Raw genomic sequence first — 21772 nt, forward strand, 5'->3', positions numbered from 1 at the left:
TAATCGCGCACCATGAATCATATGCCTGATTGATGGATCCAATCTAACGGCCTTCACTGCTGGTGTCGTTCCGGTTGGCTGACAGCTGTCAGTATCACTCTGTCCCCCCAACCCCCACCTTTCCCTGTCCTCCTCATCTACTCGGTGGCTACAGCTGCTTTGCCGTTGGTCTCCAAAAGGTTTGCCTTGAATTCGCTCGGTAATTGCGAGGTTGCGTTTCTTTGTAGTAATGAAATTAGGGGTGGGAGGTCAAAGAGTGTCCATTACTCAGCATCATGCACACACAAGGTAAACCAATGACAAAATAATTGCTAAGAAAGAGTGTCAGCTCGTTTTAGCAATGGCGGCGTATGGACAACATGGGTTAGGTCCCTTCGTGAAGGGGTGAGGGTAGAGTCCTTACAGCCACTCGTTACATTGTTCGTACGAGTTTTAATGTTTTAATTTATTTGTATCTTCTTATGATCTAGCACTATTAAGAAACACTAATAACCAGAGTTTTACAATATTTCAAAGCATGTTAAGGGAAGGTATAACAGTATTTAACACGGGCTTAAAGCAGACGGCTCTATTTTTCTCGTCCTTTTACAAACACGTTAATTTTGATTTGTAGTAAGAAATTTTTTTTTCAAAAAAAAAAAAATAAATAAAAAAATAAAGGACGACCTCACCGCCGTCCCCGAAGAAGAAGAAGATGATGATGATGATGAGGATGATGATGTCTTGGACACGGGCCTAGGTTCAGAAAAAAAAAACGGCCTCCCAAGCTCCCAAGATGACACGTATGATAATACAGGCCGTGCCAGGGTTGGAGCTGTTTACATTTTACCGATCGGTGGGCTCTGTCGGACAACACACTTGGTGTTTGTACGAATCTTGTCCAGGCGATGTTGAAACTAGCCGCCACCCTTTGATGTCTGCGGAGGAGACTAACAAGGCACGAGCGTCTTCGCACACGCCTGCGGATCATCTCGCGATAAAGAAGAGTTTCCGGTTGTGTGCGTCGGTCAGAAGGGTCAGCGACGGAGGGCACTCACAAAGTTCTGACGATCTGCTCTCGAGACTCTGTCTGGTTATAATAAAAACACGAGACTGCATCCAGCCCAGCAGAAGGTCTGACTCTTTAAAGGGTACCCGGAGTGCAGAATTGTTTTGAAACGAGTAGATGCAATGAAAGCTACGAACTCCTAATATGTGAGAGAAAAACTTTTTGTTTTTTGTTTTTTGTTTTATTTTGGTTTTTGTTTGTTTGTTTGTTTGTTTGTTTGTTTTGTTTTTTTTTTTTTTGAGGCGAGAGTTCAACGTTTCAACATTGCAGGGTCACGACCACATTCTTCCAAACTTTACAAGATTAGGTCACTGATTAAATAACGGTTTTGGTAGATAAACGTTAGGCTAATCCCTGTTTATTGACAAATATTATTATAAATTGTAATAAAAATATTAATTACATATTTAAACTCATTTGTTTAGCAAACCAATGCCAGTCCAATGTCTCTGCTAACCTACCACCAACCGTGGATTTTACTCGCGTTCTTCTGTAAGCTGCAACGACTAAAAAAAATTTGTCCTGGAATGAAATGTTCGTGGAAGTGTAGAAGGAGAATGAAGCCGTCATCTTTACCCGTCAAGCCATGCGTGTCATTTCGTTTCCACACGCTCGAACGCACGACCAGTCCGGCGAACACAACCGTAGTCATGCAAGCGTACAGATGGAGAGAAGGAGGACAGAGAAAAGAGAGATTAGCGCAAGTCGCAAGTGTAACCGTCCCTCCCTCTCTCCCACCCGCCTCTCCTCCACTTCCACTTTTTTGGATGACAGCTCCGACACAGCTTCATGGGAAAAGGCCCCCGCTGTCATGCTGCGAAAATTACGAACAGGTTGTCATCGCCAGAATGATACACTGTTTTGCACCAGGCGGCGAGAGTTCACTGAGGGGTCCTCCTCCCCGCTCTGCCTCCTCCGAGTGTGAGTCTTGGCTGAAAACGTGCGAACGTCTAGGTCTCTCCCTCTCAACAACATGCGATCTCGCGCGATTACCGAAAAAATCTCGTTGCAGTCTCGGCGATTAGCTTTGTCGTGTGAAGTTATCGGGCTGATAAGATCTGAAGAATCGCATAGCGCATCGGCTGCCAGTTTTTGGAAGCTGGATGCCAAGAGGCTGCCTCTCCTCCCGCAGCATCCCACCCAACATCCAGGACAGGAGAAATGATTGGAACGTGAACCTTCATCCGTATCTAAACTGTGTTATTAGAGTTCTCTGTCCAGCTTCATTTTTTGTAGTTTCTTTGATAATGTGTGTTTATCAATTTGTTTATCCACTGGTCATTTCCATCTCGGGATATGTAATCTGTAAAGATTCTATTTATATTTGTCTGGACATCACTGGTTCCACTACTACTACTGCTACTACAGTAATGTTAATGACATAAGAAAACCTTTGTCCTCTCGTCAAGCTGTTCAATTTATTTCGGTTATATTTGCGCAGAATACAAATCCCTTGCACGCAACATCATGGAATTTTGCGTCTGTTTAATTTTCCAAACGACCAACGGAATTTTGTATAATTAACTAAATTTTATTGCGTCCCTACATCCCATCCTACAACAGCCTAGTCACAGATGCAAGACACAATGACAGACAGACAGGAGGTCCGAGGTAGACACAATGACAGACAGACAGGAGGAAAGCAAAACTGTGCACCCTGGGGTACATGGGGGTATCCACTTTCCAACTGAATCTCTTGCCTCGGGTGTGGAGGGCTGGGGAGAGCAAGGAACGTCTCGTGCAGGTAGTCGCCACCCAACAAACGCCCTGGTCACATCCACGTGCTGACAGTTTTACTACGGCATTCGATCGTTGCCGGTCGCTGCCAAGCTTGCGGCAACTGTGTGGAGTCAACATGGTGGCACGTAACTCGGGTAGAGCATTCCTTTAGCGGGTTTTGTCTCTTTCCTCTGTTCGAGAAACTCGAGCCGCCACTGCACCCGATTGCGACGCGGAGTGCGTCTGGTTCTGAGTCTTACTGCTTGTCGTTTTATCGCTTGTACCTAGAGGTACGCTTGGAACATTTCACACACCTTTAACAATTAAGGGATGGGGGCAGGGGAGTTAATTCCGCCGAACTGTTGGGGGTTTGGCCTGAGCAGGAGACCCGATGGTCTGATCTGGCCCAGGTACAGACTGCGAGAGTTGAGTATGTCCAGGTCCCTTCGACTTCACTGTACTTGCAGGTGTAAAGAAACATTGTTCATTAGAGTGACTTCCCCTGTCTTAAGCATTTCACGTAGGGTATGTTTTCGAAGGTGTAAGAGGTCGACAGGTCTGACTTTTCCATTTTCTGTCCACTGCAAAAATGACCTGATGTGTGTCTCGTCTTTGAATGAACGGATTTTTTTCTGCCAATGACTTCCAAGAAAGGCAAATGTGATAGAACAAAGAAATGTTTTTAAGTGTTTAAAAAAATGGTTTCCACTATGGTATTTCGACAAGTACACATAATTAGTGTTCTTGGCTGGATGGTCCATGGCGTTTAGGGCAAATACGTTGGTGCCCTTGGTTTGATGGCAAGTACCTGCTCTTCGTGCCCTTAGTGCCCTCGGTTTCATGTCCATTGTCCTGTTTCAAGTTCAAAGAAGCACCTTTTCGATTCCGAATGCAGGTGGTGTGCATTTCATTGCGGCGGAGGCCTAACATCTGCATCTGTGGCATTTAATGTGCCTGCATATGTACCCTGGGCATTGGAGGATCCTTTCTTCCACAGGGCATTCACACATTCTGTTGAAATCAGTCCTTACAACACCCAAACTGACCGTTTGTTCATTGATAAAATTAGCTTCAGTACCAGTTCACAAACAGATAATCTTAGATCGCTCATGCGTTCTGTTCGTGTCGGGAACGAGGCTGTAATGTTCTCGAATCTTCTTCCACTGACAGCGTTTACTATTGTGTTGGCCACTGCCGGCTCGGCCGAGAGCGTGGGTGGCATGGACGAGTTCTAACAGAAGACGGGTGGAGAGAGAAAGAAAAAAAAGGGAGAGTGGGGTCAGCTCGGGTGGATGGCCACAGATGGGTAGGCGCCGACGTACTTGTTGTGGTACATCATTACCCGTTAGGACACACAAGCGAGCTACTCCACAGAGGAGTTGGTGGCTCTGACACCCTTAATTGTGGACGAGTCGCACTTTCCCCCCACTCTCGTCAGAAGAGGGTAGATTTAAGGGGTGGTGAGGGAGGGACAGAGAAGTGAGAGAAGAGATGGAGGGGGTCATACCTAATATAGTCTGTGACTCAGAACACTGGTGCATAGCATGTATTGGAGAGTGTCCACTAAACGTGAGCTGTGGCCGGGAACGAGGTATTTATTAGCTTGATCCACCCAGAGCTGAAAGCAAAGAAACTCTAGACGCCGAAGTCTGTGTTTGCGGCTGCTGTTTGGGCCGGTGTTTATCTGGGACTTAGGGTCGCCTGGCTATTGTATTGCCGCACGATCACCTCCCCTTTGGCTCATGTCTTCTCATCCGCAGCTTTTCTCCAGATGGCGCTTTGTCCCTTTCTCTCTCTCTCGCCAGGCTCAAGCCGCATACCGAAGCCCTTTACTCGTCTCATTTAATCGCCTTTTCAGTTCTTCTTCATCTGAGACGTCACGAGGGGAATCCTCGGCATACAGACCCTCAGTGTTGAAAGAACCAATCAAAAGCCAGGAAAATGGTACTGACAAGATTATAGATAATAATGCTAATTATTATTACTGGGTTACGTGTAAGGTCATGGATAGGTTTCTTTAAAATGATTTTCAACCATTACCCTCTGATTAATACATGTGCTTTCAGATAACTGTTGATCTTACGTCCTCTCAGTGTTCATTGCTCTCCCTTTATCCTCTCTCTCTCTGAGCTTTTCCACATCTTTCTTTCACCTTCTCCACTTCATTGTCGCTACAAGCCCATCTCTAAAAGTACATTCAAGTAAGCATGTTTTACTGTTATGTTAAGTAATACAGTTTCGTCCTTACCATTCAGGAAACGTTAAACACTTAAAGTCGTTGCTAACACGTTTTACTGTCAACATTTGTCGTTCTTCCCCTATCATAGAGTTGTCCACTCAGTCCTCCCTCTCTCTTGTTTGAACTGCGAGTAAAAGTACCAAGTTTTGCCAAACAGGATGTGACGTAGTGTAGACACTCACCACTTCTTCCCTTTCCGCTCGGTGCCTGTGCCGCTGTCCGGGTGCAGGTATCGTGACTAGCGAGGGCTAATCAGTAATGAAGTGGCCTCGCGTCAGATTAATTGCAGGCAAGGCGAGCTTCCCACCTTCCCCGGGCACTCAGGGGGGAAAGGTGATGGGTTTGCTACATCAAAGAAAACATGCGTAGGTCGAGATAGGAAGCTGTGTTGAGGACGACATCGGTCGGCCTGTTTGGAGTAACGGCGGGCAAATCTCTGACCTGGACGGGAAGTTTGGCCTCTCGTCTTGTTTCAAGCAGCACAAACACAACCTCCTCCGCCACAGAACGCCTTTGTCGACCTCCATACCCGACATTGCTGCTCATCTCTCTTCTCACCGCCTTCACGCTCACCTCTTTCAAGATGTTTTCCATCTTCTCAAAGGTCTGCTATTCTGGAAGGACATAAATACAAAATTAAATATTAAAGATGTAATATATTATATTATAAAATAATGTCATTAGATTTGTTGAGGATGTTCAGCCTTTTGTTGATTTCTCTTTTTTCAAGAGGATGAACATGCCCAATAAAAGCAATTTTTCTCTATCAGGACCATACTGTTGGTGTGTTATCTAGATCGGTTGTCGCTGTCACGTGTGTCTAGGCGTTAGAAACATCTATTCTGAACATCGAGGAGAAGTTAAGGTCAATCGTTGCTATAGAAACTCTGTATCGAAGCCGCGCACGTTGCAGTTAAACTACTTTTCCTCCTCCAAGATGGCCTCCTTTCACTTCACTCAGATCTGCGCATCCTGGTATCGTTTACGACTGGTTACCTGCGTTTAATGCGGAAGCTTTATCATTTTGATTTTTTTAAACACAGGAAACAATGAACAAGACCAATTTTTGAACAAGTGTTTGAAGTTGTTTTTTTTCTAGAGTGTGGCTTGATCACTTTCTGACCTCTGTTCATCGCACTACACTTAAATTAATTTGTACAACGGCAATTCAGAAGTTCATTCTGACTTCACTCGTTCATTTACACCTTTCTGGCTTCATTTATTCATTCATACACTTCTGTCTGTATCCTCTCCATATTTTCTCTCTCGCTTTCTCTCTCTCTCTCAAACTCACGCCCTTGCCGCCATGTTTCAAATCAATCTTAGAGGACCAGTTCGTGACACCCTGGCCTCTCTACCCTCCCACGACCCGCTCATCGCCACCACTGGACAGTGAAAATGACGTTTGACCTTTCGCGCTCCCCCTTTCTCCTCCACCACCACCACCACCTTCCTTCCTCGACTCCGGCTCGGATCGCAGGCAAGATGGCGGACAAGGTGGTTACAGATGTTGACTTTCCCATTGGCGGCGCTTTAGAGAGCTGGTTGTCGGCTCAAGGTCCTACACACACTTGTAAATCAGCCTTCCTCTGCGCCTAATCCGCGCCAAATCAAAGCTGTCCTGCATTTCTTTGATGACACAAAGGGTGGCGGCGGCACGAGATCGCCCCTCGGCTTTTTCAGGTGTCCGCAGATGGAGGTAGCAGACACCAGACAGTAGAACTTCTTGCGCAAAACATCGACATTTTCTTGTAGACATCTTGTTCTCTTGAAAACTCACGTCTAGTCTGATTACTACAAACAAATACACTCACCCACTCTCACAAAGGAACGAATAAAGACTCGCGGAGTACCTGCACAGGAGACACGTATCCTCCTTCCCTCAACTCCCCCTCCCCACTATGGCCAATGGCATTCCCTCCGAGTCTCCGTGACCCTCATCAGTCTGCTGGTGTGCCGCTTATCACAAACATTAATCAGCGCCCTCATCGCTAACGGCGCTGATGATGATGACCGCCCTCGTCTGTGACAGATTTTAATGCGACGACAGCATGGAGAGCACTGGGGGAGGGTATGGGGAGGGGGAATCACACGCTTGACTGATCGGCGTAGTTCGTTGATGAAACATGACATCCTGAAGCTTTTATGGCTGCCACAGTTTGTTGTGTTGGAGCTTCACTACAGAAAAAAGTAGTCTGAATAAAATTGCATAAAATAATGCTGTCACTTATCTGTATAATAATAATAAAATGCATTTCCTCACGTGGACAGGAGCCCGATGGGCTTTACAGACAGAGTAGGGAATGAGGCGATGTGATGGAGGATATCAAAATCAAGCAGGACATACCCTCACAGTTAACATTCTAGTCTACAAGATGCAAGAGGCGAGTTGGTGACAGAGTGTTTCCAGGTATGGATGATGGGGAAAGAACCCTTCCTCAACACCTGAAAACTTGGGGATGTGTCTGACAAGGGGGTATGAGGGGATAAGGGGGAGAGGGGACATAGATCAAGGTCGGGTCTGCCTGGAGTCATCGGCGATCGCTCATGGTTTGACACAGGGGCTGGGTGACATTCATTCACTGTTTGACACCAGCACTGATAGCTTGACACGGAAGGTTCGGTGTTTCTGGATGCTTTGAGCGTGACAGGCGGAAACGCCCGAGCACTGCTCATCTGCACCATCATTCGCCATGAACTCTACTCACACCTCGTTCAGTCCCATTGCGTGTCCCTCTGTCTGTGCACGCTCATTTCGTTGTATATTTTAAATCCAGATGCGTGAGTTTTTCGGTTGTCTCCTTGTTCACACTTCTCGCATGACTCTAACTTTCAACATCTTTGAATAATATCAAAAAGTTCTCCGTTCTTGGATGACACCTTCACGCCCAAAGTCTCACAGCAAAGTTCCTCTCAATGAAGCAGAGAAGCGGAAGCTAGTATGGTTCTGGAATGTCCCTCGACAGGATACATTGCCCACGGCAGTCCTCCAGGGGTGGGTGGAAGTAGGAGTAGATGAGACAGGCAGTAAAAATGGTGGCTGAGTAACATCAAGGAGTGGACAGGCCTCCAGTTGGATGACCTGCTCACTGGAAGGGCCACAGGGTAGGCCAGACTGGCGCCTACAACCGATTTGCTGATGTCATGATGTCCACCTGACGACTAAGAGAGAGAGAGAGAGACAGACAGAGAGAGAGAGACAGACAGATTTGTATGCACAGTCTTCAGTAGACACACATTTCGACATTGAATAAAAGTCAAGATATCGATGCATCTTTTATTTACTGTTTGTGCTAAACTGGAATACCACTAATCACAGATAAACATGCTACTGAAATAGCAATAATTACAGAATGATAATACTTATCAGCATCATCATACTTTATTAATAAATTTTTACATCGAAAAACTGTTTGTTGATGTAAAAATGAGTTTTTTAAACATTGCAGAAATAACAGTAACAATTTTTTCATTCAAATATATAGTTTTAACTAGTAATCATCATAATGTTTGTCTCTAAGACAACCGTTGGCTGAAAACGTCAAGGCGAAAGCATTCAATTTTAAAAGTTTGCTTATTATTAAGCGGAAAATATATTCAGATCCCTTCATTGCCGTGTTTGATGGAAAAAAAAGCCCAACCCCGTTTAGTACTTAGTATTGGCTAGTATAATAATTAACATTAAATAACTAACGCATCATCAATAATTTTTAGAAGTTGATACTGTTAAACAGAAAAAGGCTATATTGTGTGAATTGCTTGAATCCATCACAGCTACCCCCATCACAGCTGTCACAACTACTTAAAAAAAAAAAGAAGAGAAAAGAAAACTCCAGCGCCGGTTGTGTTTACGTCCATCTGCAACAAAATATATTTTCTGATCTTCATATTTTCTACCTCTAGCGACAGACGGGGGCAATCAAAGACAACCATTAATTGAATAATTAGAAGTCCCAGAATCACCACGGATTTTTTTTTCATCGCGGAAAGACCCTGAGACTTTCAAGGCTTTGTGGAAGGACGTCCGGCGTCCGTGTTGACGTAATGATATTCATCCGCAGACGAAGTATTCATAAAAATGAGTGCCCTTCGTTTCCCCTTTTAAAGGGGCCGCTGTGCGCAATGAAACACTTCCATTAACAGTTGTTTTGATGTTCGGCACTGCGACGGAAATTCCATCTCTCAATTATGAGATCGAAATGATGGTCCTTTGGCTAAAACTATAATGGACGAAGTGTTTTCGACTCATCTGATTGCAGCTATTTCTCACATGGCATTGTCATCTCCAAATGGGACGCGCTCTCAAATGGGCTGTCCTCCTCTGGTGGTTTTGATGTGTTTTCACACGTGAATGTGAACAACCAGTAGTTTCTGTCGGGCCCCCCTATCAGGTTCATAAACAAACCCTAAGGCTAGAAGCTCATCTTGAATGGTCGTAAAAACGCATTGACCACCTTCGGTTAATGTTTGGGTTTTTTCTTCATGTTATCACTTCCTTTTGGTTCTCGTTATCTCTGCTGCGAATCTTTATTTGAAGGAAAACCTCGTCCGTCTTGTTAGCATGAAATGCAGGGTACATCTCCCATAGCCGACCATGGATACACCGCTATTATTCCTTCATGAAAGAAGCGTCTGATGAATCGCAGAAACTTTTGAGGCTGTCGCCCTTTGGAGGACAACGAGGGTTGTTGGTTTAATTGGCTGTTTGATGCTGGACCAATCAGTCAGACTTATAGGACTTTTGGCCGACCACGGATGTGTATAGGTGGACTGCTGTCTGTCTGCCAAGACCAACGCTTAGCCTCTTGCAAAGTTCTCTGCGGTTAGTCTCGGCAAGCCTTAACAAAGAATGTGAATAAACCGGAAGCTAGGTCGTCTAATGCCTCTTTCTGCTGTTAACTGGAAGTTATAATAGTTATCATAGTTATACAAATCCCTGTAATCGCAGTCGACGATGGACATTCAGAAAAACAAGACAAAGACTGAGCAGCGGAGTATTAAGCTAAGGGAGATAACTGCAGATCTGTGTGTGTGGGTAGATGGGTGTGTGTGGGGTGAAACCTCAGGAACTGTTTCAGGGGAACGTGGGAGTCGAGTGCCCCTTCACGTGAAACACCCACTGCTTTTACGTTTGTGATCCCTGAGGGCTCTTTTGTTCCTGACTTCAGTTTCTATTCTGTCTTTCTGTCGGTTTTTAAGCCTCCCCGTTTCGATTTCTAGCGAGCTATATCGAGTGCAGGGTAGCCCCCCGCCAAACTCGTGGCCTCCTTGCTCCTGGTGATAATCGACACTCACACATGAAGCAAAGGAAGTAAAACAAGCTTGGAGACAACAAGTGTAGTACAAAGCAGCTAATCCCTTGATCTCTAGACCACCTGCTTGTCACGCGAACCACTTCTCTCTCACTCACTCTCGCACCCTTCTCTTTCCTCTCGTGACTCGACGTACGTTCGCGCATGCGTGCGCGTGTGTGTATGTAAGCTTATATATAGATATAAGAAAGAAAGAGAGAGAGAGAGGTTCTTAATGGGACAAATATAAACAAACGTTTGACATGAGGACATAAACTTTGCCAATCTTTCAAAGGTTAGTCCCTAGTTGTCCTCTTAAGAAAAGCTTTTAACCTGAAAATTGCGCCGGAAGTACAGACAAACGCCATCTCAGTTATTGCTACCACAGGGTAAACATCTGAAAGCAGCCCCGGAAAAAACTTTAGTCGTGTTTGAGGTCAAAACTTCGTTAGTAGAAGAGCCAAGCTCAGCACTCAGAGCTCGTTGGACCAATTCGCGGGCAACAGCACTTCCGGTGAACCAGTGACCTGTCGCCATTAATAACATCCTCGCTTGGGAAAGGACGTTTCCTTGCCTCTGTGTCGTCAAGGAAACAAGCTGCCGAGGATGTGGATGAAGAAGGTACAAATAATAAAAATTATTTTTGTCTCATTCATCTGCATTTTCAAAACACAATCTTGGACTCCAGCTTTGATCTTCTTGTCTTCTAACGTGAGAAGACGGTTGGTTGGTTGGTTCATTGATTGTTTTATACCGAATCATTAACTGATTCAGGACGAGCTAATACGTTTAGAGAGACCCGAACTCCTAGACTGTCTTAGTGACCAACGCTTTTCCGTTACTCCAGCCAACATCACTACACAGAGGGACAAAGAGAGAAGGTAGTAGGACAACGAAAGTTTGAGAGCAGGATGAGGATATGAAGGGTGGCAGGGGGACCTGATAGGTAAACTGTAGCGCTCGTCATGTCTGGTAGTACCACGTGATGAAAGGTAAACATGCATCCTTTCAACCACACACGCACACACGCACACACATTCCAATTTACTGTCATTTGGTAATTGCCATGTCAGAGTTGTCGTACATTGGCTGCAGCGATGCTGAAACTCGATCCCTTTGAAGCCAAGCCGACACAGGCGACCTCTACCTGGTTTCTCAGACGGATTCCTTCGTCCGGCGAGACACGGAAGGTGGGAGGCTGGGGGCGAGTGGGGTGGCGTGGTTCTGCCCGTCATTACCTGCCGTGTCTGGGGGGGATGGTGGTCGATTCTCCCCTCGTCCCAGCCAGCTTCCGGGCGAGTTTTACATCTCTGGGATGCGGGGTGGAGGAGGACCGAGCACGGCCACGGCAAGCCCAACTGTTTTATTTAGTAATGCTCCAACTGTTTCGTTTAGGGCTGCTTTGTTTGTATTGAAAATCGTTTCCTGCAAGAATTTTCTGGTGCCATTGCTCTTACTGGTACGTGGATCCTCGCGCCATGAAATTAAAATAAAATGGTTACAGGGTAGAATTGTGCACAGAAGAGTAGGAACGAAGTCTTTATGCAAATGGAACTTATGAAAGTAATTTTAATGTACTTTCTGGAATAGAAAGAAGCTATTTCCATTGTTAAGCGATAGGGTTTTGGAATTTTTTGAAACAGTCTGAAAAAACTCCCCGCTGAACACATGTCAAAATATATAAATTTTTACATTAAATGATAAAATTGTATTACCTGGCTGTGACGAGTATTTTGTATGAAGTAGTTACCACATAAAATTGTTGTTCTTTACTGTTATCTGAACACTAAAAACCTGCCTCACATAACCTTTACTTTACCCTGGTCTTGTGGGAAACGATCCGACATCAACGTAGATGTACCATTAATACCTTTGCTGATGTGAGTATTTTTTTTAAAGAAGTGAATTACTTCTGTATTTTACATATCTAAAAGAAATCGTCTTTGTCTTCTGCTCGTTCACCGCCTACTCTTTTCGAACTCCTTCTCATCCTTTTACTTCTACCCCTCTTACCTTTACTCATCCACTTATTCCTATCCCTACTACTCATCCGTTCAGTCTATTCATCCTACCGACTTTTGTTATGCAACTTATTCTGCCAGCTTGTAATATTATTATACACGAGACAGCCACCACCATTTTTATTACTTGAACTTTTCTGCTCTGTATTTCCTGCTTTTAAACCCGGAGAGATATTTGAATGTCTGGGCATGCGTGCACAGCGCCATCGCGAAGAGAACGTTTGCCCAACGAGGAAATGAGGAGAGGGAGGGTGAAATGGGGGAGAAAACAAAATTTATGCCGAACAAAATAATGTTTTACAATGGATTTTTCCTTTTCCTATAACCCTGGCGCAGATAGCTTTTTTTTTCTTCTTCGCAGGTCGCCCAACCCAGTAATGGCGGATCTAACGTGACGTCACCATTGTTCATAGACAACAACACGAGTTAGAAATTTCAGGGAGGGGTAGGGGTATAGGGTACGTGCGTGTGTGTGGTGTGTGTGTGGGTATGATGGTGTGTGTGAGTGTGTGAGAGGGGGATCCGAAGTCTTTAGCACCGAGCGTGGTGACCTGTGTGACCCTGCCCTCACACACACTAAAGCATATTGATTTAATCTGTCGGTATAAATTTACAGGGACAGATTAAGACACACCTGTTTGCACACGTCTGGCGCTTGGAGACAAGGTTTTTGATTTAACGGCGGTGCCGAGGGCTGAGGCCGCGTGACAAGTGCGTGGGTGCTGAAGAGGGGTAGGAGGATATGAAGATCATGTGCTGTATCCTAATTTAGCTCCAAATCAATCGCTGCCCCTGTTTTTTTACAGGGTATTGAGGTTTTGTTATTTTTTGCTACTTTTGGGGCTTGTGTGTGCTCGTGTTTGTTTGGGATTTTTTTTTTCTTATGACGGCCGAGATAAGGGTTACAGAAAAAGCAAGGTTTATTCTGTATAACTAAAACAGGGATGAATGGAGTGTATAGAAATAATTAATTTTCTCATCCTCCTGCGTTTTTAATTGCAATGATCATTGTCGTTCTTTAATGTGTCTTAATCATGGCAAAGAGCATCAACATTTCCCTTACCTCAGCACAAGTTTGTTTCCGGTCCGTGAGTACTATCCAAAACATTAGTTTGTCTTCAGTTCTTCGCACGTCCAGCTGATAACGGTCAAGAAAGATTTGAAAATATTTGCACTGATGTACACCACACTAAGCCTTCTACCTCCGCAGAAACTAATCATGCAAAATGGGAAAAGATCAGATTCTCTTCCCACACATCACAATACCACAGAGAATGGCGAATGCAAATGTGGATTATCGTGACTGGATTAAGTTACGGCATCCTGCAAGGAACGATAGTTTTGTTTGTCCATGCGGTCTTCTTGTTAACACCCTACTCTTGTCTTGTGGGGGAGTTTAGTGAGGAGGACGAGGGAGGGAACACATTGTGGCGTCAGAGAAAGGCTTTATGGGAAGAGCATTGCATTATTCCAAACCCAGTGACCCCCGCTGGGTCACAGCAAGGCAACGGTCTTTGTGGTTTTCGCCTCAATAAAAAGAGAGCAGTGATTCAAGGGGGAAGGAGGAGGAGAGGGAAAGGGCGCTGACGTGTGACTGCCCGCTGAGGTTCATGGGGAGAAGCAGCTGGTCACCTTCACAGGGACACAAAGGGCGCGGTTCGAGTCACGCAGCTGTAACTTGACTTGCTGACGAAAACACGAGATAGACCAGGCGTGGCCTCACTCCTTTTTTTTTCTTTCTCTTTATGCGTTCTGTTTGTCTTCCATCCGATGTTAAGATATTTTTTATATCGTTTGTTTTCTCTGTCTTTTATTGCTTTTATTTTCTTGGTATAGGAGAGTTTATTCTTGTTTCCATCACGTAAAGAATAATGTTTTCACGCTTTTTCATTTTATTTTCCTCATTTCTTATTTATATTTGTGGTTTTATTGTTGGGTTTGTGATTTTGCTTGATTGATTGTGTTTCTTTTTTGCTTTGTTGTGTTTTGGAGTCCTGCAATTCCGAAGAAAGAAATTGGTCGAGTTCTGCTATTACTATGGACTAGTCAAGTGTCAGGCATCATTAACCTCACATCTCTCGTGTCGTGACCTAACATTTCTCAACATATCATACATATTACATAATTTTCCTTTCACGGCTTCATATTACTGTTTACTACTTATTGGAGTCCTGAAGACAGTTTTAATTTTGATTTGTAAAAATTGGTTACAGGCAATATGGATTTTCATCCCAAATTATCCACGGTTATGGATCTTAGCCTCTCTTTATGTCGCCTTCCTCTCATCTAGCTCACGATATGTGTAGACTTGATGGTGAAATCCACCCTCTCCTTCCTCTGTCTCATCAACCCGTTAAGTTCTGGTTGTTAAGAGGAGTTGTGTCGGGTGCTTGTTGAGGAACCTGGTCCTTGAAACTGCCTGTTGATGTGTTTCAGGCGGTGAAGTACAGCATGGGGACCGACTGCAAGTGCCACGGCGTGTCCGGGTCGTGCACGATGAAGACCTGCTGGGCCACGCTGCCGCCCTTTCGAAAGATCGGCGACGACCTGAAGAAGCGATACAAGAAGTCCAAGCTGGTGGAGGCCTACCTGGGCCGGCGGGCCCGCACCCCGATCTCCCTCGTCCTCAAGCGCTCCAAGCGGCCGCACCGGAAGCCGCGCCGCAAGCACCTGGTGCACCTGGAGCGCTCGCCCAACTACTGCGACTTCGACCCCAGCACGGGCTCGCTGGGGACGGTGGGTCGCAAGTGCAACCGCACCTCGGGTGGCACGGACGGGTGCGACCTGATGTGCTGCGGGCGCGGGTACAACACGCACCAGTACACCCGCACCTGGCAGTGCAACTGCAAGTTCCATTGGTGCTGCCGCGTCAACTGTCAGCGTTGCAGCGAGCGCACCGAGGAGTACACCTGTAAGTGACCAGAGTAGTGCCCCTTGCAAGTGACGGAGGAGTACACCTGCAAGCCACGCAGCGCCCATTGCCATGACGTCACGGATTCTGCCCTCGCGCACGTGTGTGTAGTACTAATGTTACTGCTGCGCTGTATTGTTATTACTATGTGCTGCCGTGATAACGTCGGTTGCCATGACCACCTGAACAGGCCGCGTGACGGGGGTGAGCATGAGGTTGGCGGTTCTGTGAAGGGGAAGGGGGAGAGATGGAGTGATGCAGTTCGCCACCGCCTTTGCATCACCATGACTACGGAGCTGCCTGAAGGTCTTCTGCTGACTAAATCACGTGATTATGCACCCGAGGGAGGTGTCACGGGTGTCCGCGAGTCTGTGCACGTGAGACAATGCAATCGTGCTTGAGGATGGAAGTGCAAGCAGTCTAACGTTTTATTATCACGTGCTTCGAGCAATATACAAGCAACTGACTCGCATCTTTATGTGCAAATTAGGGTGGATAATTATGGACTGGAAAATTCGTTGAAACAAGAAAGTCAGTTTGTTTGTTTACTCTCCCATCAGTGTTTCGTATATCTGACTCACAGCAACGTTGTCAACAACCCATTGCTGTAAACTCGTGTAAACACGTCATCAACACGTCTTTGTTGACATGACAGATGGTCCAGGACCCCGATGTCAACCGATCTGTTGGCATTGGGTCTACACACGTGTTCAAGACGGGTGGCACTGTCAATATAGGCACAAACACACGATGAACATGGCTGCTGACACTGGTAACGACACAACAGTCCCATCATCCTCTTTCTTCCGGCCTGCGCACAGACAGGTAACCACCAACTGGCCATAATTGGCGGCGTCGACTTTAGTCACGTGGTGGCCAGCACTATCAGTGACGTCAGCACGACATGGCGCTTGACGCTACAGAAATATTCACGGATTTTATTTTAGCGTTGACATATCTCCCTGTCCACAGCTGACAGACACTTGTCACAACTTCAGGTAGACTCGTGATATGCCGTGATCAAACGGGTTCGAGGGACAAGGGTCACTTCCGACACTTGACGTCTCTAAGGCGATGACTAGTGACCTACGCTTGTCGCCAAGATGAGGACAAGACAAGTGTTATTGGAGCATTAACAGAACACTCCCCTACCCCATAAAAAAAACCCAAGGACGACATTTTTGGGTATGTTGGGGATGGGGACTGGTGTCAGAGAGATGAAGACATGAGTAGGATGTAGTTGTGACACTACCAAGGCGATGATGTGTATGTGTAAGGGTGGGGTATGGGGTATGGGGATAGGGGTGAGCGTGCGTGTCTGGGCTATGCACTGAGGTCACAATATTGTGTGTTTGCAGGTTGGCGGGTGGTTTGGGGGTGAGGTGAGGACCAAACGGAAGCGGGTAGCAATCGTGCAGAAAACTGCCACTCAGTTAGTTGACACTATTCGAAAACTGTTTCCACTAGCTACCATGCTGGTCAAGAGACATCGAAGATCATGAAGGACGATAACCAAGAGAAGGTGTCAAGGGAAGTAACTTGCGAACTTGGCATTACGTCAAAAAAGTTGTCAATATTTGTGAGTTGTGATGAAGTCATCGGTGACGTCATCCTGTCGCTTGGAATGACGTGTCTTTGGCTGCTATGGCGGACAAGGTCAGATTGGCTTGTGGCATCACATGACTTGGTTGTGGTTGTTCATTGGATGCATCCTGCGTACATAAGGCGTGCGCACGTGCGTGAATGGTCCAATGTGTACTCTGCAAGTATGAACGCGAAAAAACAATGCATTCAATCGATAGATCGAGAGAAAGAGAGTGAGAGAAAGAAAGAAAGAAAGAAAAGAAGAGTGCAGTATGAGGGTCTGATGTACGACTTCCGTTCAAAACACGAAAGAAACTTTCAACAGCGATTTCGTGATGTAAGAATTGAACTACACCTACGTCCATTAGCACGATGGTCCAGAGGTTGAAAGCATGAAATTTTGACATTTGACATCGGAATGTACACATTACCCATGTACACCTATGTGGGGGAAGAATAACATGTTTAACAGCTCGCTGTATCCGCTATAGATGTACGCTTGTTGTCAGTGGAATACCCGCTTGCAATACTGTGTCCTTGCGCATGTTTTGCACTTCCTGTGTGCGTGTATTCTTAACGTTGAAATACCTCTTTGCACGCAAAGTGGTGTGTATGTGCGTATGTGTGTATGTGTGCATACTTTTCTATACAGGGAGGGAGAAAGAGTGCGCAATAACGTATTCGACTGTGTACTTAACTAAACAAGATTCCGACGAATGGAAGTAGATTCCATTGAATCTAGCCTCCACTTTAGACGATTTCTGTTCCTGCAACTGCTACTACCACTGATATAGCTACACTACTATTCTCTGATACCACCAGCAGAGGACTCGACAACTGCTCAACAGTGAAGGTGAAAGATGATGACGAGTAACTAAACCATGAGCTGTCAAGATGTCAGCTTCCCCTCTATATCGACGTGTCGCATTCATCTGAAGTCATCATGCAAGTCGGACAAATTCATCCTCCGACCCTCTACCTATTGGGCATCACTAAATAGACCTCGTGTACATGCTGAAATAGAACTTAGAGCAAACAGGCATTACTATGTGTGATGTCACATAAACCATGGACCATGAACAGATTGATACATACCTCCTCACCTTCGAAGTCGTTTACGAGAACCACAAAAACATTGACATTATATGAAAAATAGGAGAATGCAGTAACGGTGCATTGGAAGTATTGAGACATTGCCGCTTCATCATCTCCTTTATGGCGAGTTGACGGCTTCAAGCACAGGCAGGCAGGGCCTGTCCATTAGGTTCACATCAGTATGTGGTCCTCATCGTTTTTGTCTACACCTTAAAGTGTTAAATGTACTCAGAAATAGGGTGGACGTTCTCACATGGGACAACGGACCCAAACCTAGATGCGGTCCAAGCAACTGCGACAACCCACCACGACTTTGACAACCCACGCTTTTCTATGATTCTACGCTGCGCGATCATCGCTTTGCTCTTAACTTCATCCATCTCACAACGATTTGTTAACCACATTCTTTGTTGACTGGCTTCGGAGGGTTAACACCAGCTGAAGCTCGTGTGCGACTGATTGGAACGAAAATCCACGTGCGTTTTATTTTATTTTGTCCCCCAATCCCACCCTCCTACCAAAGCAAACTCCTCAATCGTCTTTTTTTCCTGTCCATGAGAATAGTGACGTCTGCCGCACCACTTCCTGTGAGTGTTATCTCCCTTTCTCTCCTCCTCACTTCCCATGGCGTATATCATCATTCCATCATTGCAACGTGTAGTTCTAAGTTTTTCCGCGTGTCTCAGTAGACTTCGTATGTCTTTCGGTTTCCTTGTCTGAAATTAGATGGGTTTTCTCCTTTTCTTCAAGCAGCTTTCGCCTCCTTGCAGACTGCAGTCGAAAGTGGGAAGAAAATGAAATAATGGACCTAACCGGTCGCAAGCCTTCTACGAACCCCCTGGTTACTGTTGCTAATGGTCTACAAGCTTTTACGCCCTAGAAGATTGTGGAATTCTTTACAGGTGTGAAAACTATGATTAAATTAAATATTAAAAAAGGTTAAAAGGGAGTGCACCAAGTTTACTTCCAGGCCATCTTGTCCTAGTGTACCGTGTACTTGTTATTCTATGAATTTATTTGAGACGAAGCTGTAGATAAAATTAAAATTTTAAGTTATATTTATAACGAGCTCCTGATCAAACGCTAGTATTTGGAAAATTGTCTCATAAAGTCATTCCCCTTGGGCCTCCATTTTCTTAAAAGCCTTGGGTAAAAGCTTGTGAGGTCCCTAAAACAGAATTTTATCCCCTTCATCACCTGAGGGTGGGGACAGTAGTTGCAATCTGGGCTACCCCGGGTGCAGCCACATTCGGTCAGCCACAACGAAAACCTGCATGCCATTCATCACTTCAGTTACTGAAAATTTGTGTCCTCCAGTTATATAAAAAGAGCCTACCTTTTACTGACATATTTGTTTTTCTCAACATTTTATTTGACAATACCCACCAAACAAATTCTTACTTTGGTCCCTAATTCAAATCCATGAGAAAGAAAGGTGTTAATGATCTCAAAAGAAACAGAGTAAAAGGTTTAGAAGTATAAAGAAAAAGAAAACATTGAAGAAGCATAAATTTCGACTGAAAAATTCAAAATACCAGCAGGAAAATGTGATTTCCATGCTACACCATGACACTTTCAGTAAATTCAGAGGAAAGTTACATTGTATCTTTTTAATTTATCATCGCAAATGAATTTTTGGTTAATTTAAAAGAAAGCGGAATGAATTCAGCCTCCTTGAAATGGATATAGTGAATCCATCCAGAAAGTTTTTATTATTTTAAACTTCCCAGTATTGGTGAGGCTCTTGAGTGAAAGGACATGGAAGAGAAGAGAATGGAAGCAGCGACGAGGACGGCAAGATGCAAGATAGCCAGGGGGGAACATTTCGGGGAATGGGGAGGGGAGGGTGAATGTACCCTAGTCAACCGAAGGTTCGTTTTTTTTTTTCTTTTGAGACAAAAGAGGTGAGGGCTTAGGTTTTTAATAATTTATGATGTCCGTGCATTTTCCAGTTTTACATGCCGAATTTTCATTTACAACCGTATTTATTATGCGTTTCGTCCGCCAACCTAGCCGCACAGATGCAATTTAATCTGCGGCGCTAAAAGGGTATGCAAGAACCATAACATTTTAGCTGAGATATTAAAATTATTGTTTTTTATCTTATAGAGAAAACGACATTTTTTTACTTTTCTATATTCAGTTTTATTTAGTTTTCCATAGAAATATTAATTCTTTTTATACTTATTTTTTTTCTCATTCTTTACATTCTTCTCCTTCCTTTCTCTTTGATAAAATGTTCAGGATTTTTTTCTTAACTGTGTAAAGCTAGTTTTCACAACAGTTCGGATTTTTCGCAGAATGCTTACTCATGTCTGTCTGACTTTGGACTATCTGTCTTCTCAGTAAAACTCCACATACTTTGTCCTAAAATATTGCTTATGGAGTGTGCGAAAAATGCGAGAAGACAGCGAGTAAACCGCAGTAAACGAGTCTATGTATTACTTTAATTTATGTGAGATTGTATAAAAGGTATTTGTAAGAGTCGTACTTCACGCAGACTAACTAAATATGAAGAAATTTGGTGTACATTTGTTGAAAGTTGTACTATTTTGCACTTGGACATGTTACGGTATGATGGTGTAGAATTACATAATGTCTACCTTTCCGATTCAGACAATTAAAAAAAGTAAACGTTTCCAAACACCCTATATTTTGCTTATATGTTTAAAACATAATAAACTCTGTCCGTATATACTGATCTCTTAGTTTTCGTATTTAACGTGGTCAAACCATCATGAAATTTTGATAAATCTCGGAATAATTTATTGTTCACAACAATGATCAATGTCATCGCATTCAACTTTTGAGTGATGTTTATATGAATTTTTTTTTGTTTGGGGAAAAAAAAAGAAATGTTTTCCTAAAGCGTTTAAAGGTGACAGGGTTGTCAAAGAACATGGTCACCTACAACAATGATCTAATCATCTTTTGTTTTTGTTTGTTTGTTTTTTGTTACCACACCGGGCGAATGTACTTTCTGTATATATTTGCAATATAAACCATTATCTGTTGTAATTGCTGTTTAACTACTGTCGAGCATACAAAAATTCAGAAGGTCTTTGTGTTTTATTGCTGTTGACTGCTTCTGACGAGACTGGTGGAAGTTGGTTGGACACGTGACTTGTGGGGTTAGACGCGTGACTTGTGGGGTTAGACGCGTGACTTGTGGGGTGAGACACGTGACTTGTGGGGTTAGACGCGTGACTTGTGGGGTGAGACACGTGACTTGTGGGGTTAGACACGTGACTTGTGGGAAGAGGTATGCAGCCTTGACCTTCATAGCCTCGGTTCTGTGATGGCGTGATCTTGCATTTACTCGTCCTGCGGCAGTTTCGCCAACGTTTTATAAACTCATGGGAAGGAAGAATATTAATGTGTTGGGTCCTCAACTAGTGTCGAAATGTTTGACAAATTGTAAACTACTTTCTTGTGAAGAAGTACATGCGCCACGTACCAAATGACCTCGTCTGAGTATTTTTTTTTAAATTTTATTGGTTGTAGGAGAGTAGGAGTGCTGCTGCGAGTGAGTGAACTCATGTGAATACATGCAGAGTGTGGTTTGTTGTGTTTATGTTTTGTGTTTATGTTTGCATATCACTACTCGACTTGAACACAAGAAAGTGAACTCCAATCAACGCAAGGCAAAGCTAACTTGACGAAAGACAGAAAGAAAACCTATTAACTTTCCAGGACATGCTACGCTTTAAAGAAATAACAAGCAAGAAATACGGGGCTCAAATGGGATTAGTGGCCCCGACCTCCTCCTGAACGATATAGCTTGTTTTCTCCAAAATAGATGACATCAGCCGAGCGGGAAGAAAGTCGGTTATTACTTACCCTCAATAAGAAGGCAGCATGCAG

At 44.4% G+C, this 21772-nt stretch overlaps 1 protein-coding gene across 2 annotated transcripts in view; it reads left to right on the forward strand.

Annotated features, from left to right (window-relative positions):
* Nucleotides 1–21369, forward strand: part of LOC112571885 (protein Wnt-7b-like) — an 84529-nt gene extending 63160 nt beyond the window's left edge. For both annotated transcript variants that reach the window (XM_025251235.1, XM_025251236.1), the window contains exon 4: nucleotides 14755–21369. In XM_025251235.1, the coding sequence (XP_025107020.1) occupies nucleotides 14755–15237 (483 nt within the window). In that variant the 3' untranslated portion in view covers nucleotides 15238–21369. The remainder of the gene's footprint in view (nucleotides 1–14754) is intronic.
* Nucleotides 21370–21772: the final 403 nt, after the last annotated feature.

The sequence above is a fragment of the Pomacea canaliculata genome, linkage group LG9 (assembly GCF_003073045.1).
Source record: "Pomacea canaliculata isolate SZHN2017 linkage group LG9, ASM307304v1, whole genome shotgun sequence".
Lineage (NCBI taxonomy): Eukaryota > Metazoa > Mollusca > Gastropoda > Architaenioglossa > Ampullariidae > Pomacea > Pomacea canaliculata.